This window comes from Eupeodes corollae, chromosome 1 (assembly GCF_945859685.1).
Source record: "Eupeodes corollae chromosome 1, idEupCoro1.1, whole genome shotgun sequence".
Classification (NCBI taxonomy): Eukaryota; Metazoa; Arthropoda; class Insecta; order Diptera; family Syrphidae; genus Eupeodes; species Eupeodes corollae.
Genome location: NC_079147.1, coordinates 139,272,677 through 139,298,456, shown reverse-complemented (window position 1 = coordinate 139,298,456; position 25,780 = coordinate 139,272,677). Strand labels below are relative to the sequence as shown.

Sequence of the window (25,780 nt, the reverse complement as noted above, 5' to 3'; positions counted from 1 at the left end):
GCTAGCGGCTACGTAGTCAGAGCATTCTGATTGGTTAAATGCAACGACCAAATGAGTTGAAATCCCCCCCCCCCCCCCGACTTAGTGTTAAGTTTTCACCTACAAAGTTAGTGCACACTGATTTTGACGTTTCACAATAAGCTTTCCGGTAGACACAAGAATTGAAAATGAACTAAATCGTTCAGAATTTAATTACAAATATAAACCACTGATGTTACATCTTATATTTGATTTTATTTAATTGAAAAACTAAACAAATATTTAAAGTTGTCAAGACACAAATGTTTCTAATTTTGTATATTTTTTTATATCAAGACAAAACTATGGTACATGGACTTTTCTAGTGAGTGGGATATTGTTGTATTATAAGAATACACCAACTTAAGAAATTTGGATTTGACTTTTTTACGTCTACGAGTGGTATGTTTCTAACTATCCACTGTGCGCTGTATAGAATACCGGCTTATACCAAGGTGGCCAGCGCAGAGGCAGCGTCCGTTAGCAATCAGAATAGGTAAAACGATTTGATAAACGAGCCAGTTCTAGACCCCAAAAATGATAATGATGATAAACTTGAATAAGTAACCGAAAGGTTTTCAGTCCCTGATCTGTCTGTAGAAACAAAACCGTACAAAATGTATAAGAACATCAATGAAACAAATTATAACATTTTGTGATGGTTTTTATTGCGTTTTTGTTCGTTTATTTATAATATATATAATAATAATAATATACTTTATTTTCTTTAAAATAAATTATTTTGTCTTCATTCGAATAAGCAGTTCATTTAGTTTTTGAGATCGGCTTTCGTTAGCGGTCAGATTTTTAACATCTTCAAGACATTTAATTGTCATTGCCTAGCCAGAAAAAAAATGAATAATAAATCATACATTTTTCATTACATATACAAATTTTACTGATGCTTACAATAGTTTTTGGTTCAGCATTTCCTTCATGTTTGATGGCTAGATTCCATAAATTAACAGCAAGAGCAAAGGTTTTTTCTCTGGTAATATCTGCATAACGTATTATTCGCAATAGAAGCTCCAAAGCCAAAGTCGATTGAGCTTTCAATTGATTGGCGAATCCGAGTGATTTTAATTGACTTAGAATATGTTCAACTATTTGTGCACACATGCAATTTACTTCAGTTATAAATTTCAAATCACCGCCATAGAGGCCGTCGTTAGAAACAACTAAAAAAATATTATCGATTGTTTAAACAAAACAAATCAAGAGTGACATTTGATATAAAGTGCTCACCATTCGGAATGTGATATGGAAAGGAATCCAAACTCTCAATATATAACATATCCAATGCATGCAAATAGACAGTTACTGGTCCAATACTGTGCAAGTCGAAGGGGAACTTTTTTAGAACGTCAAGAAGTAATCGAAGCAAATAAAGCACTCCTTGTTCTGGACTATCCTAGAAGAAATGTAATGTTTCTTGAATTGTCCATTTTCATCATTGTCATCAATTTCAATCAATTTCATTTGATTGTCTTTAAAAACTATTACTTACTGGAACAACTATCAATGTTGATAGCATATTGCACAGATATGAAACTAAATATCCCTCTGTACTCTTGAGTTTTCCTTCGATTTCAATTGTGCGTGGAAGTTCGGCAACAAGCTGGAGAGCAGTTTCAAAACAAGCATCAGCTGATTAATACAAAATAACAGTGTTAAAAAACGAAATAAGTTGTATAATGTATTTTGTACCTTGTCCAAGGCATACATTTAATAAAGCAACCTGTCCACTTAGAAGATATAAATCCATTTGTGTGGCAACTGATGCTATACTAGGAATGGTGATGAAACAATAAGCAGCACATGCCTTAACAAATGCTGCTGTTTTTCGAGTATGCTGTCCGTTAATGACGGTTCGTGTTTCAATTGCAAGCTTGTTGACGGAATGCACTAAGGTTGTAATTACTGCGTCTAGATTGGGAAATGCAGCTCTTGACTCAACATAAAATGTTAGCTGCTGTTCGAAGTCTCGTCCATAATTAACGTTTTTGACAAAATTCGATATAAGACTGCCGATTTGACGACGTTCATCTTCCACTGTTAGAGCTCTGTTGCAAAAGAAAGTAGACTTTAAAAGTAGGGTACACTAAGACTTCGAGATATTTTCAATTACCCAAAACTTAAATACAGTTAGATAAAATATTTTGAAAAATTGTTGTACTTACGTTACTGAATCGTTTAAGACTCTACAAATATACATTAGCGCGTTGCTAACAACTGCATCCGAAGTTGTAGTCTCAACATTATTCTTATACGTCGTCATAATATGTTTGCAAACGTCAATTTTTGTTGATTCTTTTTTGAAAAGGTCTAAGACGGGTAGAAAATTATCCTAAAAAAATATAAATTAATATTTTTAATATCAATATAATATTATTTTTTAATATTATTAACGAACCAATGTTAAGAGAATTTCAAATTCCTTGCAATGCCTAACAATTTTCTCTACAATCGATTGTAGTTGAGGATAATGGTTTTCATAAGCTTTATTTTGATTCATTCTGATTTTGATTTCACCAAGAAGATTGTTAACATCTCTCATCTACAAGTAGAATTATATTTATTTTGTACATTAATTGTTTTTAAATATTGTTTAGTTACTGGAAAATGCTCCACAGTAAATTGTGCCCACATTTCTACACAATTTATATACTCAGTTGGTTGTGTGAATGTATTGATAGTAGTAAATGCATTGTTGTAAATAGCTTCCTTGTTTTCTGCCGATGGAGGGCATTTATTCAAATTATTTCCTAAAGCTCGAAATAGCTGACCTTTAGAGATGCCTTCTGTTGACGAATTCGATATAATATTGACAAACTCCAAGGCATTGATGGCAATAAATTCGGGTTTCAATGAATTGAGCATTGATATTTGCAGTAGACCACTTTAAATAAAAATTAAATTACGTATTTTTAAAAATAATTGTTCATATCTAAAAACTCAATATGTTTTAAATATAGCATATAGTCAAGTCTTCCTTGAAATGTATCCATTGAATTGATTATTGCAACTTCATGTCTTCATGACAAACGTACGTTTGTCGTTATATATATTTTAATTATATATATGTATGTATATAAGTATATATTTTTAAATTCTTAAAGATGTGAAGCTTCTTATGAACTTGAGGAAACATTTATTTAAATTCTAAATGTAGCCAAAGACTTTGTGAAATAACAGTGAGGTGAAAAGACCTTTTTGAACAATTCTCTTTCTTAACTTCTTTAAGGAAGGCATTGTACTTGTAATATGCAATTTGGCGAATTGAAAATGTTTGCATTTCTGAACATTTTTACGTTTCAAGGAAGGTTTATAAAAAGATGTCCGTGTGTTGGGATTGAACCCAAGACCTTTTACATGATGGTTAGGTTAAAGTGGCTTCGGATTCATAATCCACACACTTAGGCCAAAAGGACAAGCCCACATGAATCTAGAGAATTACTTCCCACTAGTCGTACCATTTTGAGCTTTTTATAAAGCGAATGAGATATTTGATGTCCTTTGTAGCTAGCTCACTAGGATTATCAAAAGAGTATTCTCCCAGATAAAGTTTGCGTCTTAGTGAAAGAGCATTTGAGGCTACACCAAGTCGTATTGCGTGTCTGCCTATACGACAGTGACCCGTAAGGACACCTATTAGGGAGTTAATATGAAGTCTGCTTTGAGATAATAAGTCTCTAGAGCGCTTTAGGTCCAGTGAAGGCCACATGCGTTTTGTGGCTGCGCATGTTGGTAAATTGTACCACCTAGAGTTTGCTATCGCGAAAGCTGTTTCTTTTAGCAGAAGTTTACATGTAGCTATCGGTATACCTATCTTATCCCTTTCAGGTGAAATAGGTATGACGGTTACATTTTGTAGCGAGTTCATCGGCTCTACAATTTCCTGTGATGTGTCTGTGGCCCGGCACCCGACAGAGGTGAATGTTAAATTGCTGCGCCATCTCCATGAGAGACGATCGAAAATCGAGGGCCGTTAGAGATTGGGATGAGATACCGTCAAGAAATTTAATAGCAGCCTGACTGTCAGAGAAGATGCGGATATCAGGAGTTGATATCACGTTTTCTCTTAGCCAGGAGAGAACCTCTTTGATCGCTAAAGTTTCCGCTTGGAAGACGCTACAATGATTAGGGAAACGGAATGAGATGCTAAGATTAAGCATTTCTGAGTACACATTACTATCAACTCCCTCATTCGTCTTGGATCCATCTGTATAAAAATGGATGCATTTGTCATCCAGGAGTTTTTTGTCTTCCCATTCGTCTCTGGATGGAATGGATACCTGGAAGTTTTTTCCAAATTGGGGTTTTGGAATAGTGTAGTCTATGTACTTTGGTATAGTACCAAAGAGCTTCAAAATAATTTAGTGCCCCACATTGTTGGTGGTCCATTGAGATGAGGCTTTGAGTCTTATAGCTGTACTCGCTGCCACTTGTTTGCTGAATATGTCAAGGGGTGTCAGATGGAGGAGAGTGTCTAACGCAGCTGACTGTGTGGTTCGTAATGCCCTGCTTATGCAGAGACATGCAATGCGTTGAACTTTGCTGAGTTTGTCGTAGTTTTACATAATAGCCCTACGCAATACAAAGCCCTACTGAACCGTCTTGTGTCATGACGTCTCCATTTTAAAGGAGTCGCATATCCACGCCTCTTCGTCTGACGTGGTAGATAAGGGGAACTGCCAATCTATCCCGTAGTAGACAGCATCTTTTTACAGAGAGGAATGCCGCTCAAGTGTCAAATTATCAATTAAATTCATAGTTCTTACAATGTGACCTCGAACGAGCTTATGACGAAATTGGTAATTACTAATTACTGTTCGATGTAGGCCGGTACAGCGTCGTAAACACTGCCACTTGAATAGATCACCTGAAACTTCTCCATCTGGGAGGGGGCAACGTTGGACACAACCATAGACGACCATTTACCTTATAAGGGCCATGCAGCAAATTACCTTCACTTTGGGGTCAAGCCGATTGCTGTAAAACAGCCGTCGTTTCGTCAGATCGAATGCTGTCGGAATATAAATTCTTATCTACTTTACTACGCTTTTATTCGTTAATCGCTGTACGTGAAGATAACCATCTACCGCCAATTCTTGCACGTATTCCTCGTAGCCCCAGCCAACGAAGACCGAAAAATTGTTCGATAAAGTTGTACTTTTGATGAATTTTTTTTTGGAAACGCTATCACTACGTGCTGGCAGACCTTTATTATAAGACTTTTTGAAGACTTTAATGTCAACCGGTTTTCTTTCACGTCAATATTAGCCCCAGATCTTAGACTAATATTTAAATTATGGGAAAGTGGTAGACCAAAATGCTTACTCTCTCTTAAATTAAAATATTTCATGTCAACATGAAAATAATGGCTTAGCAAAGTTGCTTTCATTATGCTTTATAACAGTAAGCAAATTGCGTTAATCGTATAAAGTTTTTAAATTAAATTCTTGTTTTAATGTAATTAAATCAAATCAACTTACTTGTTTTTAGTATCTTTACATTTCTTTAAAATTTCATCACAATATTCATCAGACTTTCTAACAAGCGCTTGAAGTATCCAATCTAAAGCAGGTGTATAGAGTGACAAATAGATTGTCATATCAATTCGCTGGCGATTAATTTCTGAACGTATATTACCATTGAAAATCTGCAAGTCAAATATGCAAAGCTTAAAAAATGATTTTTGTTTTGTATTTTTAAAATATTACTTACGGTATGGTATACAGCCAAGAAATCACTAAAATTTTCTTTAATATAAGTTTTTTCAACAGATATTGTGAGGCCAACACGCAACAAGTAACATCTGGCGTAAGTGGCCACTAATGGATCCCCAATTCCGCGTATCATCTTAGTTATTCTCATCAAAGCTTGTCCATACTCACTTAAATATAAATTAATAAAGGAGTCAAATTAGTTTTTATTTTTTTAATCATGATTTATACCCACTTTTGTGAAATGAAACTATAGCATTTAAGAATTGCCATTTCAACATAGATCCTAGGTAAAAGTTCTCTAATTGAAGCAATTTTGAAAAACCAATTTTGACAGGTTTCTTTTGCATTCTCTCGCATTGTTTCGTGTGAAAATTTATCTGTTACAATTCGTTTTCCTTGCCTAAGAAAAAGAACGTCAACATTTTGAATTAATTTTTTTTTAAATTTTATTTGAACTTGGAATAAAAAGTTTAAATAAGAAGGCCCCAAACCATATATAAAAGGTAGGTAGGGAAGTAGATATATCAAAAGTATCCCTTGCTGCACGACTTAAATAGAGCTGGAAAGAGCTACATAATGGCTGCGTACAATCTCGTCTTGGATAGGGTATCTTGGATAGGTGGATTTTTAGATATATTGTTAAACGAGTTGGATAGCTGTATTGAGATAAGTGTCAAAAAATAAAAACAATTTTCAGCTGTTTCAACATTTAAGCTTGAAGTCAAAATTGTTGTAAGATAAAACATTTAATGGATAATTCAACTGGTTCTCCGGACGATGATGAATTGATAGGTGCGTAACAATTTAATAAATAAGAGATAACCTTAATCTGTAATCTACATATGTTACATTTCCTCTTAGCTCAATTAGAATTCCATACGATTAATAATTTACTTGCGAAATCTCCGGTTTTAAATGATTTACGTTTAATAGAAAAATATCCTAACAGAAACGAGGACTATTATAAAGTGACAATACCTAGATATAGTTTGGAAGAATCTCGATCTCATTTCCGAATGAGCAGAAGTTGCTTTGCGATAAGATTTTGAGTTGGTTTGTTCACAGTAGATACAGTTTTAGCTTAATGGTGGGACCAACGCAAGAACTTTTGTTGCATGATGTATCCGTTTGGTTATCCAATGCTTCTCTAAAAACCATTCAAGGGACACCATCAAGTAGAATAGCCAATAAAATGTCAACAAACTAGTCTTGATATCTATAATGAATTGCTTATTAACGAATTCAAATTATTAGGATTTCTTGCACAAAGAAAAATAAAAGAACTTTTAACTTGGAGAAAAAAACTGTTGTTTTTTGTTTGAAATTTGAGTAAGCAAGAAAGTTTCTTATCAGCGAAATTGTCCAATTGGTATGTTCATTGTTCGGAGAGTATATAAAATGGCCAACTGTTCAACATAACAAGTAAAATCCAATCATCAATATCACTTAATCAAATTTTTAAGTCTGAAGATATAATTTTCCAAAATAGGCATTCCGAGAAAAATCTGGAGGCTATATTCCAGGAGTCATTGGTGCAATTGACGGTTGCCATATACAAATAAAACTACAATTACGAAACCCTCTGGAACAGGATGAGGTTCTTCAACTTCAGAATGCTGTACACTAGACTGGAGGTAAGACATAGCAAATTGGTCATCTACAAAACGAGAACAAAATACGTCAGTTTTGATGTTTAAAAAAATAAATCATAATTACCTTCTTAAATTCAGAGGTAAATAGCTTCTTCATCGTCTGTTATGTACAGAACATCCTCAAATACAACTTCAACTTACATTTAGTAACTTTTTGTTACCAACAAATACAAAAAGGTGAAATCAATTTCCAAGTTGCTTGAAATTCAACCATGTGTTGAATTAGCTGTTCTGTCAGATACCTACATACCATAGAAATTCTTGGATACCTTTCGATTCCTTTTTTGACATCTCAGCTGTTATTTGACACGTAAAACACTAACAAAAAGGTAACCGGATACCCATCTGTCTAAGATTGAATGCAGCCAATGTGACAATTCTATCATTTTGCTGGATTAATTTAAAAGCGCTTACAAATATAAAATTCTTAATATTTTTCTTTCGCAAATTTTGTCATAGGTAAGATTGGGTTTAACGGGATGATGCCTCAAAAAAGGCCAAAAGTACCAACATGACGATCTGATACTAGTGGTCATTCCATTGCGCTGCCCAGGAAAGGAGAAAGATTGGGGTTTGTGAGGACATACGATGAGTGTGCCTCCCTGAACCATCCTCATTTTAGGGAAAATTTCAGGTTGTCTATAGGTGGCAAGAAGGAGACGTCGCATAGGTCATAGATGTACGAACATTTTTTTATAGCTTAGTATGTATGGTTTTTGGTCAAAATGATGTCGAGAGCTCAGGAAGTAAAATTTTGTTATGTTGTACATGCCACACAGCAGCAAACAATTGATATCTTGTGCGAGCGGTTTCATAGCATGGTTATCTCACGCCGAAGTGACCTGAATTGGAAACCAAGAACGTGTGGTTTAGCTTCTTCTTGTAGGATTTTCTTAAGTCGCAGGTCTATGGATTTTTTAACTATAGCAATTTAAAGAAAAGTGAACATTTCGGATGAAAGCACTTTGGGTCGCTTCGAGAGAAAAGTTTTTCGTGTGATCTACGGTCCCTTATGCATCGAAGGGGAGTGGAGGAGAAGATGGAACGACGAGCTGTACGGGGTGTACAGCGACGTAGACTTAGCCAGATGGGTAAAAGTCCAACGACTAAGATGGCTGGGTCACGTAGAGCGCATGGAAACCAATGCTAGGGACCGAGCTAGATGGAGAAGTTTGTTGGGTGAGGCCCTAGTTCACACAGGACTGTAGCGCCACTTTAAGTAAGTAAGTAAGAATATTTCGGTTGACCCTAAATATTTCTCGAACCAATGACGCTAGAGACTTTAATTAAATTTTGTATTATACACTACCAAGTACTACGATGAGTCCTTTTTATGGCCGGTGGAAACTTTTACTACCTTTAAATAGGTAAGTATTTCACTGCTACAAATGTATAAAATTAAAGGGTAAATGGAATCGAGTGTTCAAATTCCCCAAATTAAAAAATAATCTACTCAAAAAAGTGCGTCATATTCGAAATTTCAGAAAAAAACGAAAAAATTATTGAAATATTAACATTTTATTGTTTAAAACCATTTCTTTATAATGTTTTAATACATTAGTAATGACTGTGTTCACCATTTTCGTATATAAGACGGTCTAGAATGGAAACATTCAATTTTTTTTTTAAATAATTATACAAAATTTGGACCCAGGAATTATCAAAAGCTTCAAGTAAGCCTGTAAAGACGTTCAAGGGAACATCGTAGTAGAACCACAGTCGATGCTGAGAATATGGAAAGATCACTTCTCCAAATTATATAACGGCGGTGACAAACCGAATTCCGCTGTAAGGGAGATAGAACCACTCAACCTCGTCGACGCAGATCAACAATTCCGCCTACCCGACCTTGACGAAGTGAAGATAGCTATATCTAAACTTATGTCAAACAAAGCTTCTGGAGCTGACGGCATCACCGCCGAACTATTCAAAGCAGCAGGCGATGACTTGGTACGGAGCATGCACCAACTCATCTGCAAAATATGGTCGGAAGAAAGCATGCCCAATGAGTGGAATCTCAGCATAGTGTGCCCGATATATAAGAGAGGAGACCCTCTAAACTGCGCCAACTTCAGAGGCATCAGTCTCCTTAACATTGCGCATAAGATCCTCTCTGCCGTATTATGTGAACGTCTGAAGCCATTCGTCAACAACCTGATTGGTCCTTATCAGTGTGGCTTCAGACCAGAAAGTCCACTATCGACCAATTAATATTCACACTACGGCAGATCTTGGAAAAAACCCAGGAGCTTCAAATCGATACCCACCATCTCTTTATCGATTTTAAGGCCGCGTATGACAGCATCTATAGGGAAGAGCTCTACCGAGCAATGTCTAGTTTTGGCATCCCTGTCAAACTTATCCGTTTGTGCAGAATGACGATGGAGAATGCACGCTGCTCTATCAAGGTCGGAAAAGATCTTACCGATGCATTTGATGTCAAAAAAGTCATGCGACTTCTTCAACATCGTTCTGGAAAGAATTGTGCAAAACTCAACCGTCAACACTAGAGGCACAATCTTCCAAAGATCCATCCAATTACTCGGATACGCAGATGATATTGACATAATTGGAAGATCAAAGCGTGATGTCAGTGGAGCGTTTTTGAGCATTGCGACGGAAGCAAAGAAGATGGGTTTAGTGGTCAATGAGGGGAAGACCAAGTATATGCTGTCATCAAAAAAGGACACTGAACGACGACGTATTGGACAAAACGTCACCATGGACAGCTATAACTTTGAGGTAGTTAAGGACTTTGTCTACCTAGGCACCAGCGCTGAAATCAAACGAAGAATAACTCTTGCAAATCGCTGCTTCTTTGGACTTAGAAGGCAATTGAGAAGTAAAGTCCTCTCTCGAGCATGTAATATCACCATCTATAAGACACTCATCATCCCGGTTCTTATTTATGGCGCTGAGGCCTGGACACTGTCAAAAAAGATGAGAGCGTCTTAGGATGCTTCGAGAGAAAAATTCTTTGGGTGATTTTTGGTCCCGTACGCATAGATGGAGAATGGAGGAGAAGATATAACGACGAACTTTACGGGCTGTACAGCGACACCATGGTAAAAGTTTCACGTCTTTTGATAAAATTCAACGTTTAACACCCTCGAAGTGTGAATGGGGTCTTTCCAGCAATCAAAAACAAAAACTAAAAGTCGATTGTGCCACAGTAAATTATAGCTCCCCACACCGTTATACCTGATGTTCGGCAAAAAAAGTTCAATTTGATATAAATAATTAAATCAAATGGTGTAATATCAATGGGCTATATTTTTACAATAAGAAATGTAGCATTGTGACATTTTCTAGAAATATCGTGAAAACGATATTTTACAAAAACTTGATAACCATAAGGAGCTAGAGTAATCTTCGATTCTAAAATAAATTTCTCAAATCACATAGACCATTTGCGATCTCAAAAGCAAACTCAATGTTAGGGTTTGTTATTCGAAATTCAAAAGATTTCGAAGAAAATTTAGAATATTGTACTATTATATGGAGCCCCTTTAACGCGTCTAGCATTTGTCGTATAGAAAAAGTTCAAAAAAGGTTCACAAACTTTGCCTTACGAAAAATATTTGGCTATTCAAATGTTCCATCTTATGAGACGAGGTGTATTTCAATTGATCTTAAACCTCTTGTTGAAGAAAATTAAACTCAATACTTTTGATGTCTTGAATTTTAATATCAGTCCAGTTTTGTTACCTTTGTTTTTTATTTATGCGCCTTCTGAAACTTCGCCCTCGTGACTGTGATTTTTGAAATGTTCCTTACCACAGTATTAGCTATACTAAGTATAATCCTATCACAAGAGATTGTACGGATTTTAATGAATACAATTTGGCAATTGATTTTAATATTAATAGTAATGTATTGAAACATATGTAAATTAGTAAATTAGTTACAATGCTATAAGTAAATTATGTATTTCATTTTTATATTATGTATAATTAGTAGCCTAAATAGGGTGTGTAACTTTTAAGACGAATAAATAAATAAATTAATGATATCTTTCCAAAATAAACTCATTCTTTCTCAAATCATGGGAATACAAGTTGTAATAAACCGGCCGTCAAGGTTAAACTTTGTTTCACCCTAGAAGACCATGCGTTTTCATTCACTGATCGAAGTAACATGGTCTCTTGAAAACTTCATCCGATGCTATGGATACTATCACTTTTTTTTGTTATCTTTTGAACAATAGTTATTCTAGCTGATACTCAGCTTTTGGGCCATATTTAAGTAGCTAGTAGAGTGGAATATGAGACAAGCTGTAGAATTAACCGCTTTTCTCATGGTGTTCTTGTTGACTTGTAATTTTTTTTTCCATATTTTTGTTGATCAGCAATATACATAATTCCTTACAACTTTCTTGGTTCGGTTAAGTCTCTGAGCGTTTTTAAAAGATTGCACTTGAAAACTCCTGTACGAAAATATTCGCAGTGAATCACCCTAGTGGAGCATTTTTGTATACGCTTTTTTAGGAAATTCCAATGTGTCTATTCAAAAATGTGTGGTCTTATCCTGGTGGTTGGCCATGTATATGTGACGTGATACCAAATAAATATAGTTTCGAAAAAAATCGACTAGCGTAAAAAAATATTTGTCACCTCTAATAGTTTACGAATCTAAAATTACATATATTACTTCAGGAAACCTGGTAAAATTTTGAGAAAAATTTAAGTAACGGATTTTTTTTACAAAAAATAGAAACCTACAAAAACACACAATTTGTTTAAGTTTAAAAAGTTTAAAAATAATCGAAAGACCGGCACGGACGAATAGATTTGAGTGTATTTCGTCGAATTCCAGCCTCTTTTTTAATTTGAATATTAAAAATTCGACAAAAATATAGATTGCATATTTTACTTTATTATAGCTTTAAAAAAGCATAAGCATACAAAAAATATTGGGCAAGTTCAGGCGACATAAGGGAATTGAAAGTAAGGCAAGTTTCTAGCATCTGATTGGCAAGTTAGTCAAGAAAAATCTCCCTAACTATCAAGTCAAGTAAACTTATGTGAAAATGACAATTGTTCATGTTTTTTTATTTAACAGAAAGCTGAAATTTATTATACAAGCTTCCTTGTATTTTTGGAAAAGAAATAAGTAATATTTTATAATGCAAAATAAAAATCGTGATGGAATTGTAGCTTGCCTGAGGAGTGTTCTGTAGACAATAATGATGTTGGTAGTTTTTGTACTATAAACTTGAAGTAGAGGTTTGTGAAGTAAAGTTCTGCTTTTGAAATTTATGACACTTATAAAACTAACTAGTATCCTTTGTCAAAATTTACGTTCAAAGAATGAAGTTGACTGCAAATGAAGTCCCTTATGTTGTTTGAATCTGCCCATCGTCTTCCAATTAAGGCAATTTGAATGGAAAGTTAGTCAAGAAAAATCTCCATAACTATCAAGTCAAGTCAACTTATGTTAGAATGACAATCGATCATGTTTTTTAATTAACTGAAAGTTCGTCTACGGTTTATTTATTTCTCGCACAATTTCATTTAATATTTTGTGAAAAAGGATTTCTCGTCAAATTGAAAATGAAATAAATAATATTTTTTTACAATACGAAATGCAAATTGGGATGGTTGGTTTTTTTGCTCAATGTGATATTCAACATCATTCCACAAATTTTCGATCGGTTTAAAATCGGGTGATTGTGCTGGCCACTTCAAAACGTCGATTCTATTCACCTCTAAGGCATACTTCACTAACTTTGCAAGTCTTGTTTAGGTTCGTTGTTGTGAATAAAGCGCCAAATTGTCTTCTGCGTAGGGTATCATATTCCCTGTTTTTTTGGACGCCATACATATTTTTCCCATCCGATCCGAATGGGTAGAATTTGAATTCATCGCTCCGGAACACGTTTTTCCAAAAACTAATTGTCTAGGTGAGCTTTGGCAAACTGTAACCTAGATTTCCGTTTAATTGATACAAATGGTTTTCTCTGAGCAACGCACGCACGTAGATTCTTTTCACTTAATTGGCGTCTTACGGTCCTTAAGAAACATTTACTCAATAGTTCGTTGAAAGTTCGCTTCGAATGGCACTGGCGGTTTTAAACGAATCCTTGGTCGATAACCTATAAAATAATTCTATCTTCATATGTAGGTGTCTTTCCGACCCGGGGGTTTTGTTTAACGTTTTCAATCACTCTTAAGCTTTTTGAAATGACGAGGGTCATTATAAACCAGCTTCCTGGAGCATTCTAACAACATAGAAATGTCTGTTACCGTCCGCCCTTTTGACATAATTTTAAAGATAATCCTACTTTTTTTTTTTCTTTGAGAAGCATTTTCCCTTTGCCATGACTAATTAATTTTTTTAATTTTTTTTAATATACATCATTGAAGGAATATTTTATTACCTAAAAAACTATTATGTTCTTTTTAAAATAACACACAAATTAAAAATACACTCTTTGATTGCAGAACGGGCTAAATTTATGTCCAGCTAAAAACAACGCAAATCACAAACAATCTTCATTTTTCTCAAAACGGTATTTTACTTTTCAATCATTTACACATTTTTATTACCATATAAGGTAGTGATAGTAACAACATAAAAATGAACCGTTACTTGCAAGTAATAAAGAACTTGGAAGTAAAAAAATACTCGTACTCTTTTCAATGTGGTAAATTCGTGTCCACTACTGTATATGTACGTAAAATCTTAAAACTTAAACTAAACTGTTGAAAAATATTAATTTGCAATTTATACTTTTTTATTATCATTTGGTGAATAAATACAAGAGTGACATTTATTATAGATTTCAATTAATTTATTTAAGGGGCTATGTACGTACACCATAGTTTGATCTGCTAAAATTAGTATTCAATGGTTTTTGAAGTCTTATACTTGAACGACTAAAACTAAAAAGTTTAAACTACCAAGAGCTGATGGTGATGAAATTTGTCCGTTTATTATTCCAACAATAAAACAAAGCTGCAAGTACATCCTATGATTTGTCAAAGAAGAAAGATTTATAAGAGAAAGTCTTTGTAAATAAGTCGGTTATGTATCAATATCAATATCAATAGACAAAAACGCAAAACTTTTCTGAATGGCTTCGAGTCTTGTGACGTGTACGGCATAGTAAGGTGACCTAACTGTACAGGCATATTCCAGGACTGGTTTCACAAATGAAACAAAAAGTTCATTTAAAACATATGGGTCACGGAAATCACGACCAAATCTCTTAATGAAACCTTCGAACTCTATTTGCTTTTTTAACTATGAAGTTAATATGTCCATTAAATGTTATTTTAGAATCTAAGACAACACACAAGTCAGAAAATACATACTCTACTAAAAGGACAAGAATCAAACATATAACTAAAAACAATTGGAACTTTTTTACGCGTGAAACTCATGGTTTTACATTTGTCAACATTTAAAACAAGGCGATTATTATTGCATTGACTTGGTCAAAATTTACGTTAAAGGAATGCAGTTGACTTGATATGAAGACTCTTATGTTGTCTGAACCTGACCATTATGCCCGTGGTCTTAAAAAGTTGAATTTGTATGTTTTCAATTTTTTTTTGTAAAAAAACTTAATTAGCTTAATTGGCTAGTTGTTACAATGTGCGCTGTTTTGAACCCATACATTCATTAGATTTTTGCATTGATGTAAGGTAATAAATGTCGGATTTATATGATGATATTTCTGCGATGTTAGAGCCAGTTCGTCGCGTTGAGAAAAGAAATCAGGTCGTTGATTTGCACTACGGAAAATTCATCAAGATTATTTAGGAATGCCCTTTTTGAAGGTAAAGAATCTAGCCAGGGCAGGATATTTAGATATAAAAGTAAATGACAGTTTCTACTACATATCGTGAGGGATGCCCAAGCCCAACTTTGATGCTACTCTGCTATCGGCCAGTGTCAGGTACATATATATATTGCCGTGACGCTTGCTATATCATGTCTAGATCTGCATAAAAGACCGATACAATTATTTTCATTATATTAAGGCCATATTTTCCTAGATATACCACAGACTGTTAGACTTTTCCACCTGCAATTTGACTCTATCAAAAAAATTTAGAAGATTTTGCGCTTCATTGTTCCAAGAGAATTGTTTAGCCTTTCCGCAAGTTAAATCCTTGCCCGGCACACTCATCGATCCTTTCATTTTTATCAATGCCATTATGACCTGGAATCCAAATAAGCGTGACACGGAGGTTCATAATCAGGCTGGATAGTTAATTCCGACAATGTTGGACCAATATATTGTCGCCCAAATTGATAGCCATAACAGACACTTGGCTCCAAGTCTAGACAGCCATTTTTCTATTTTCGTTTGATTTGAGTATTTTGCATGCTTCTCTGATTGCTGGTAATACGGCTTGAAAGCTATAGTTTACCTGCACCTACACCTATAAAGTGGCTATTTTCATGAAAGCCACTAAGAAAAATAGAATGCATACAGTTGTGTTCATAAAAATAGCAGTGCTCTCAAAATAAAACAAAAAGGCCTTCAATATCAACGTTGTAATACATTTCATTAAACTTCTAATAACAAACTATAATATTTTATTCATGATAATAGAAAATCGATTATCGATTTTTTACCGTTAGCTTTGTCACAGTAAAAACCGTTTTTTAAAAATATGGCTGATCATAAAAATAGCAGTGCATGACAAAGTACTGGATCTATTACATAAGAATGTTAGCTTACAATTAGTACTTTGTTGTATAACTATTGTTTTGTATGATGTTTCGCATCTATGTACGTGGCATCGAGTCCACTAAAACCTGACAATTCTCGACTGGTATTCCGTTCCACGAATCACGCACTGCTTCCAAAAATTCTTTCGAATTCTTAGGTTTTGCTTTATGAATTGCGTTCTTAACATCCCCCCACAAATTTTGATGGGGTTAAAGTCGGGGGTCAATAACGGATAATTTTTTCTGCGCACATGATAATTTTGCATTTTTTGACGTATGCTTTGGGTCATAAACGTGTTGGTATACCCAAACCAATGGCATTTCGTCTTCAGCATAGGGTAACATAACCTCCTCGAGAATTTTCACATAGTCGGTTGCATCCCTTATACCCCCGATAACATAAATATGCCTGACCCTGTAATATTTTTCCTCCACCATGCTTCACTGTTTTTATAGTGTACCGTGGATCGATTTCTGCATTTTAGGGTCTTGTCACATATTCCCGACGACCCTTGGACCCAAGAAAGGACGACTTTGCTTTCATCGCTCCATAGAACATTCCTCCATTTCGCTTTTGGCTAATCTCTATGCGCTTTAACAAACTCCATTCTCATGCCCACATGCCTCTTCGTCAAGAGTAGTAACTTGCGTGAACTTCGGGCTGGTAACTTCGCTTATAAAAGACGTCTCCTGTTCTGTTTCTGTTTTGCTAACTGAACAATTTGTCTTTTAGTTATCTCAGTAGTCATCCTGTTTGGGCCTCGTGTTTTCGGTTTATTTTGCCATTTCCAGGCGTTACTGACCATTTTTGGTGAGAAGCCTGGGATGTCTTGAATATGTTGGTACGTTTTTTCCTCCAAACGCAGTTTTCTAATAGGTTTTCGAATTTCTTCGGTGCAGTGTCTTGACCGTCCCATTGTTTATTATTGAGCTATTATTTATTATTTTTTTATATGCTAGTATGTTAAAAATACTTAAAACTTTATATAGTGAAATATTCACTTAACGAAGAATTTTTAACACTTTTTAATTATGAAATCAAAAGCACTGCAATTTTTATGAACACTCTATATCCAGAGAGTTTGAAATAATGGGTGTTCACTGGAAAAACTAGAGCATAACTTCAAGCTAAAAGTCTGTAATATGAAAACGAAAGACCGTTAGATGCAAGTAACATGTACATTTTTTTTTGCAAGAATTTCCGTTCTTAAAATAATTGACAATCTAATAAAATGTGACCAGCACTGCTATTTTTATGAACACAACTGTATGTAATTCTTTATATAGTCATAAGCATAGTTTATCTTTGGAACTTAAAATTAAAATGTTAGCCAATATAATATTACCTTCATATAGAATACACGCCCTCTTAGAAATACATAAAAACATAATTTTATTATTCAAACTTACTCGGCACAATCGGCTTTAGAACGCAACCTCTCAAAGACTAGCTTTCCAAAAATATCCAGAATATCAGTGATCAACACAAATTGGCTTGGATAAAACTGCAACACCGAAGTGTCAGCCAACATTTTGGCACATTGAATTGCAATCTTTAAGGCTTTTACTCTTTGGTCACCATTCCATGATTGAACTAGCTCCTGATTGAGTTGTTCTATGCGAAGAATATACTCTTGTTGAGTCAAATTCATCATGTGTCTCATAGAACCATCCTCAAAGTCATCAAGCTGTTCTAGACGATATTTCACCTTATCCGACACAATTGTTTGAGCTTTGACTAGAAAAAGTATCAGATAGAGATATCTTAAAATGTATTCAAAGAATTCTTTAACTTACTTAATTCCCCTCCCGTCAAAAAGCTTGTAGATATTGACAGCTTTTCGGAGGTAATGTATTTGTTTAAAATTCCTAAACGCTTTACATTCCAATTCATTATTTCCTCATCACTGTGGCGATCTTTTTCACGTTTTTTGGTCTTTTTAAAGGAGGTCTCCTGATAGATAAGATAAGTGTCATAAAAGAAGAAAAGTTACAAGAACGACTTAAAGTTACATAATCTGTAGCCATTTGTGACAAGGGATCCATTAGTTCCTGCTCTTGTCGGGCAAATTGAGAAAGTGGATCTGATCCATCCAATGCCATTCCCAACGGATCGATGAGTGACAAAGTAGATGAAGTCCGACTACTCGACAAACTTCCATTGCCTGATCTTCGAGTTCCTTTACTTTCTATAACCTGTGGGTATTATAGTTTCTCATCGTAACTTAATAATTAACAATTAATTTTATTATTTTTCAACAACTTACCGTCATTTGCTTTAAGGGATGCTCATAAGTGAAGTACCCTTGGAGGACGTTTTTATTGATTTCGTAGTCTTTTGGGACACACTGCCTGTAAAATAGGTGTATTATTAAGTTTACATTGTGGAAACAGTTTTGTTTTAATTTACCAGTCTGATGCCATTGATGATTAGTTATCACTTAGTTTTTCTTTTATATTTTTTAATCAACTTTCTATCAACAATAATACGACAGATCACGACACCTCGTAAACATTTAAAGCATTTTTGACATTTGAAAATCAGTTTATTTTCTCCCCCTTTCTGTCATGTTTTTAATTCGAAAGACCTGCATTTTGTCGGTCTGCATTGGATCCTTGTTTGTTGGAGTCTCATAAAAGATGTTTCTTTTATCGATTACCAAATTTAATAAAATCGAATCGAATTAGTGTTTAATAGTTTTTTACTTTTACAAAACAGTAAGCACACTTTAGGAAGTAAATTTAAATTATTTTTTATAATATTACAATTAATTGTAAGGTAAGCATTGCTCCCGATAAGAGAAAGCTGCCATTTTAGATCTACGAAATGAGGAAAATCTTTCAGGGAAATATCCAGAATAACGAGCAGATCTCTCAATTTATTGTTAACGTAATTAGAGCGCCGAGTGTGAAAAAATTTAACAAAAAATAAAGTCCTGTGGAGATGACAGATGCTGCCAAATAGTTGACTCAAAGTCCAACAAATGTCAAAGCTAAGGATCAGGCTACGGAATCTATTTTTATATAGACGGAATTTTATTTTATTAAATAAATATGCAAAGATAGAAATATAAAAATGAAAGGAAGCCGACAACGACCAACGAAAACAAACGAAAATTTGACTCTATTTCTGATTCTTGACATGTCAAAATGACATAAGCCGAGATCGAGAGCTTCGATATTGCAGGTTGGTAGGGTAGGGTTATTTCGGAATATCTTAATTAGACAGTTGAGTTATAGTTCTTTTGGGAAGTTTGGCATACAAAAAAAATTAAGTGGCGCAACAGTCCATAAGGAACCAGGGCCTAGACAAATCTCAACCATTCCTGTGTGCGAGTAATGTTTTTTTTTAATTTATTTACGTCTATGAGTATGATAACTCTCTTAGAGTAAGTACATATTTCTTAAAAACTATTGTAATGAAAAATAGCTTTACACAGTGTTTTGCATAATAATGGATTTGAAAATATTTCTATTTTGATCAAGTTCGATAACATTTGCATTTTGATTAAAATTTTTGCAAGCGTTAGTGATTGGCTCATTTTGACCATAGTTAGTTGGATGGAAATATACAAAAAAACATTACTTCTAGGTCTTAAGGTTCTAGCATAGAGAAATATATTTACTAAAAGAACCGACTTATGGGGTTTGCTGTCTTTCGACCTACAAGCTCTACTGAGCACAATTTGCCCGTTAGCATAAGCATGTGTTAGTTGTCCAGTGCATTTGTTATGGAAAATCCAGATTCTATGTAGTTGTTATGGGCTTTTGTGGCTCAGTATGCACAGTCCGTGGGAAAAAATATGAGGTGAACTCAGCAGTTCAAAAAAGAGATCCATTGAATTCAAAAATTGAAAAATTAATTCAATATTTGAAAAAAAATTAATTGTGATACTTCTTTTCAGTAAACACTTTGGTAAATATACCATTTGACTATTTTTGGCATACAAATTCTGTTATTTTTATGAAAAGTTTCGCTACTCGTAAGTAAATTAATTAATTAACATGAGTTGCCTGCGTAGGTCAGTCGTTGGTGTTTAGTCATTCCAAAACTGGGCGGTCGACTATTAATGTCGAAGCTGTCACTTGTAACATTGACTTAAATCTCACAAAGTCTAGGCATAGCTGAGGATGTTCGCTAATAAGGAATTAAATTCGTAGTCTGGTGAGGTCTTTGCTGCTGGTGTTGTTGCATTACAAGCATCTGACTAATTGTAGCGACGGTGACACCTCCAACGTCAACGCCTGCACCGACCATAGCCCTAGTCAAGTATATTATTGGTATAATCCATAGCTAGAAACAAAATAACTAAAATATTCTTTTGTTTACGATATTCTTTTTTTGAACGTACCTACTTGAACTCCGAGTAGAATAAGTCTCATTGTTATCTTCTGGTTCCTGGTCTATTGTTTTTCCAAATAAATACATTGTAGCTCTTGATTATTAAGGTTTTTGATCTGAAAAGAAATAGATTCTATTAAATATTTAAACAAAACAAAATAATTTACAAAAACTTACTTGTAGAATCTCAAATTGAATGTTTTGTTTTTGAAATCGAAATTGTGAAACTGTCATTTTTGACAGTTTACAAAAATTCCATTAGTTTATTTTTAGCCCAATCCCCCATTTTGATTTTTTTTTTCACCACTCACATGTATTCACCGACAGCGAATTTGAGAGAGTTCACCTCAAATAAAATTTGTGGGTGTTTCAGGCAAGACGGGTACCGGTCTGTTCTCTTGGTAAATATATTTCTCTATGGGTTCTAGAAGGCGCATATACACGGAACAAAGCTAGAAGAGGGGGACAGTCTATATGACCCGTTATAACATTTCTTGCGAATGCTATCGAAAAGTAAGTTCTTCTACAAGATAAAGGCTTTATGCCAATTAATAAGCACTATTATACGATGGCAAGCAAGCAGACCAATTCAGTCTTCTAAGCGCATATTTAGTAAATTTTTTTGAATTTTCTCAATACGAGTCAAATCGTTTTTAAAATAGGAGACCATACAATAGAACAATATTCCAAAATTGGACGAACTAATGCTACCAAAAGGGACCTACAATCTTGTACTAAAAAAATATTGGCGCAGTGGATCTTGAAAAAGACATAACTGAGCATTTATTTATGTTTAAGGTTAAAGCATTCAAACAACACCATTCATTCAATGCATCGATATCTTTTAAAAAAATTAATCACCGTGGGTAAATCATTCATGAAAAGTAGAAACAACAAGGGTCCAAGGTGACTGCCCTGAGGCACACCAGAGAAATTTCTAATTTTGACAGATAATTAAGATCCAATTTTAACAAACTGTGAGCGATTGCATAAGTAATTACTCATCCATTTAAGGAGTGTCGAGTGAAAACCTAAAAATTATAGTTTTTTTTCCAATAAAATTCGATGGCTAACCCTATCGAATGCCTTTGAAAAATCAATAAAAAGTAATATCTGCTGGGCAATTGTTTTCCATGTTGCAATTTAAGCACCTAAGAACGCAAATTATTGTGCTCTTCTGGACAATTCAGAAAATGAAACGGTACAGAGTACTTCAAAATCAAATCAATCAAGGATGGTGTGAGTTGCAGTAAATCAAACAATAACAAGATTAATCAACAAAAAGCAGATGCAAGTTCCTGGTGCCCGCCAATCTTTACAAAGGGAGTGCCGGCTAAAACTGTAATGAAAATGTTAAGTAAGCCAAAGTTTAACTTTGATAACATTAAATTACTAACGGTTTTTGTCGTCTTAAAATGTTTGTGAGGGCGGGTTGAACTTCATGGTTTTATCATGGAGCATTTCAAAAAGTGTAATATTGAGGCTTTTTCCTTTACTCTTAAGGAGAATACACAATTTAATTAAGTACTTAAGGGACTCAGCGGCATTTTTTCGCCCGAGGAGGTTCATAAAGAGCTGTTTAGATTGGATTTCACTGTGAGGGTGGGGTTACAAAAATTTGAGACCAAATGGTCTAGAGTAAATGAGATTCCTTTGGATGTCTTTTTTGGACAGGAAAAGTGTTTAAAAAACTAAAACTTGAAAGTGCTTCTGAGGCACTGAATTCTATTGGATTCGGTTAGAAGTTCTATGACCCGACATTGTTTAAGGTGCCAAAGACCTGGAAACATTGCATTTGGAAACATTTGGTCATTTGCAGTAAGATGTGTGAAGTGCCTGGTTTTCCACGAAGTTGGGAAGTGCAAATTGGGGCCTAAGAGCGAAACCTAGATTGCGTCATGTGTGAACTGCGGGATGTCGGGTCATCCAGCCAGTTATAAATGTTGCCCTAGTCGGTGGATATTTAAAAAAAAAAGGAAGGCTCGTTTAAAAAGTTCAGTAATGATCCACGTCTACCTAGTTTCTAACCAATCCTTCTCATATGCTGATGCAAATGGTAGTTTCTCAAGTTTGTTTTAACTAATAATATAATTTCAACCACCATAGTTTCAATACTTTTAAAATGATCTAACTCAAGTAAAATATTAGCACTAGTTTCTATTTATATTCCGTGTAGCGTCGGTTCAAATTTGGTTAAGGCACTTGATGATCTTCTATCCTGCCTTCTTAATTTGGATTACATAATTTTGGGAGGTGACTTTATTTCTTGACACACCTTATAGGGTGATCCCAAGACCAACTTAAATGGTTCACAATTTGAAAGTTGGTATCTGAACAATCATTTTCTTGCCTTTGACCTTTCCCCCCAATTCCAGTTCGCACATAGACTTCTTCATGTTTTTTTTTCTAATTTTAGTGCTGGAAATATTGCATGTCTTACTTTGGATCTAATTTCTGATCACTTCTTGGTTTTTATGAGTATTCAGCTGCGGAATGATTGTCCTTTTCCAGTTCTGCCTTAAACTTTTTATTGCTTTAAAGATACAAATTCAGAGAGTAAAGTCTCTGGGGGTGACGATTTGAAAACTCCCGTGTACGTCTCTGACCGAGGAGAAGGGCGGTATAGGTCGCCGAAAAACAGACCTGAGACCTTAACAAAGCCAAAGCCGTCGATAAAAAAGGCGTTGTAGGTGAATGTTGACCAAATCTTCCAAGATCAAAGTACATTGATGCAGGCCCTTCAATCTAAACAGCAGCCATCATTGAATTTGAAGAAAGTCTGAAGAAACTGAAGGAGGAAATGTAGCCGCTCCTCATTCAACTTAAGCAGAAGCAAGAGGACCGCCGAAAACAAGAGGCAGTGCAACGGCTACTGTACCAAAAGCAGAAGCAACAAACACAACAGCAACAGCAACCACAGCAGCAACATCCACAAAGCAAGCCCGCTTCCAAAATCTCAGGAGCGGAGCACCGCCAGCAACAGCAGGCCCAAGTTTTGAGGGCCCAACAACCTCAACAAAAGCCAAACAAGCCAACAGCCAAAACAGCCGAATCAACAACCAATCCTGCAGCAGCAGAAACAGCAGCAGCAGCAAGACCAGAAACAACCACAGCCCAAGAAGGAAAAGGTGCCGCCACTAAGGGCAAATTTCTTGTACAAATTTTAAATGAAAATGAAAAGAGCTATTCGGTCTAGTGTTTCTCACTGGCCGAATACGCGTTAGTGAAAGAGTTGCTAAAACAGGCCACAGTTGAGTTCTTCAGCTACACGCCTAAAAGTGAGAAATTTAAGACGGTCCTTCTGAACGGCATAAGTTCCTGCACGGAACCGGAGGAGGTCTTATCTGAGCTCCGTCAAAAAGCCACGACGATCTCGATTTTATCAAAGTCAAGCCTTTCACTACGGTGAAGTCCAGACAAGGGGGTTATAGGCTGCCAATGTTCCTCGTAACATTATCACCCCAAACCAGTTTTGATAGTGTGAAGAGAATCGAATCTCTCGAAAATCAAGCTGTACACTGGGACATATTATCTACAATGTACGAACTGCCAGAGGTTTGGCCATGCCAATGCCAACTGCAATATGCAGTTGCGCTGTGTCAGGTGCTCCGAAACCCACATCGAAGGTGAATGCAAGTTGAGGAATGAGCGGGTTGAGGATTTGACCCTGCTCAAGTGTGTCCTTTGTGGAAACCAAGGGCAACGGGCTAACTATAGGGGTTACCCTAAGGTCCAACAAATAAAACAAAAACAGGCCAGTCAAAAAGCCGAAAGAAGTCGAACAGTTCGACAGGCTCCAACCCTCAGCTCATCTTCAATTCAATAAAAAACAATAAATCAGCAGGTGTCGATGGTATATCCAACGTTGTACTAAGACATTTACCGATGGAGGCAATTGACATTTACACCACACTCTTCATTAATGCACTGAATAATGCATATTTTCGAGTGCATTGGAAGACCGCTCTGATTAATCCTCTCCCGAAAAAGGGAAAGGACAACTCCAACCCGTCAAATTTTCGGTCGATAAGTCTTCTTCCGAGCATCAGCAAAGTTTTCGAAAAGATCATTAATAGAGCTCTGACTAAGTGAGCTGCGGACGACAAAATAATTCCGGATAAACAGTTCGGGTTCAAGGCGGGTCATGACACAATTCATGCTGCGTCTAAACTCGTTTCTGATATCCAATGGAATAAATCAAAACAACAATGCACAGGTGCTGTTCTGGTAGATTTGGAAATGGTTAGAGAATCTTTACCTAAAACTGAGCAGGCTTGGCATAAGCAAGCCATTGTTGTATATACTTTATGATATGCTTAACGTTAGAAAGTTTGTTGTCAAAAGTGACAATGTAACTTCTACCACAACATTCTCAAATTAAAAATGGTCTTCAACAGGGAGCGGTGAATTCGCCGATTCTCTTCAGCATTTACACTGCGATCTGATAGGTAGTCTTACAAAGGCAATTGCGTACGCCAACGATATAATTGCTTACAGAACGGCAGGAAAGGTTGAGGTTATTAGAATTCTCTTGCAGTATGATTTCGACAAGATTCAGCGATACTGCGACGACTGGAAACTGAAAATAAATGTCCAGAAGTCGGAGCCAATTCTGTTCCGGACTCCGTTGGCTAGGGCCATGAGGGATACGTGTAAGAATTGGAGCAAGATGGTCATCGTTGATCTTCACGGGCAGCCATTAGTGAGCAAAAGTGTAGTGAAGTACCTCGGTATCTGGTTAGATCAGTATTTATATTTCGACAGACATATAAATGCTGCTCTGACCAGGACCAGAGGAGCCTTCGCTCTGACGAAAAGGCTGTTTTTTAGCAGTCGGCTTGACCCCAGAGTGAAGGTAATTTGCTACATGGCCCTCATACGGCCAATGATCGTTTATGGTTGTCTAGTGTGGTTCAACGTGTTCGAGCGGCAATGTTAACGACGCTGTACTGGCTTATTTTCTGGGCGTTCTATCCGAACGACAAGTTTTTTGAAAGTGCACGCTTGAGCGGCTTCATTCCACCAGAGGCATTCCTCTTTTTAGACAGATACGGTTTGATACAGGATAGATTGGCAGTTCCGTTAATCAACCACGTCAGACGAAGAACCGTGAATAGGCGATTCCCGTACAATCGGGACGTCGTAGGGCTGTGTCCGAACGGGACCGAACTGATAGGGTGAAGCAGGAGAACCAGTTTTGGTGCCTTCAATCGGCACTTGATATTGGGTAGTCGGGATGGGGTTTTAAGCCTTGGCCGGCCTACATACTTGTTTTATAGTTTAAGGGTTTAGTTTTAAGTAGAATAGGCATGGTGGCAAAAAAATAAAAAAAAACATTAAATATAAAAAAAGAA

At 35.6% G+C, this 25,780-nt stretch overlaps 1 protein-coding gene across 1 annotated transcript; it reads right to left on the bottom strand.

The window, feature by feature from the left end:
- Positions 1 to 667: 667 nt before the first annotated feature.
- On the bottom strand, positions 668 to 18,654 carry LOC129941526 (VPS35 endosomal protein sorting factor-like). Its single transcript, XM_056050197.1, has 16 exons — positions 18,495 to 18,654; positions 18,352 to 18,436; positions 18,098 to 18,280; positions 17,882 to 18,038; positions 17,495 to 17,822; positions 5,980 to 6,147; positions 5,746 to 5,914; positions 5,514 to 5,680; positions 2,635 to 2,917; positions 2,432 to 2,575; positions 2,199 to 2,365; positions 1,726 to 2,081; positions 1,526 to 1,665; positions 1,264 to 1,429; positions 928 to 1,196; positions 668 to 857 (listed from the first exon to the last, which is right to left on the bottom strand). The coding sequence occupies exons 1-16, from the start codon at positions 18,506 to 18,508 to the stop codon at positions 756 to 758; spliced, it is 2,898 nt and encodes a 965-aa protein (XP_055906172.1). The 5' UTR covers positions 18,509 to 18,654; the 3' UTR covers positions 668 to 755.
- Between the last annotated feature and the right edge of the window lie 7,126 nt (positions 18,655 to 25,780).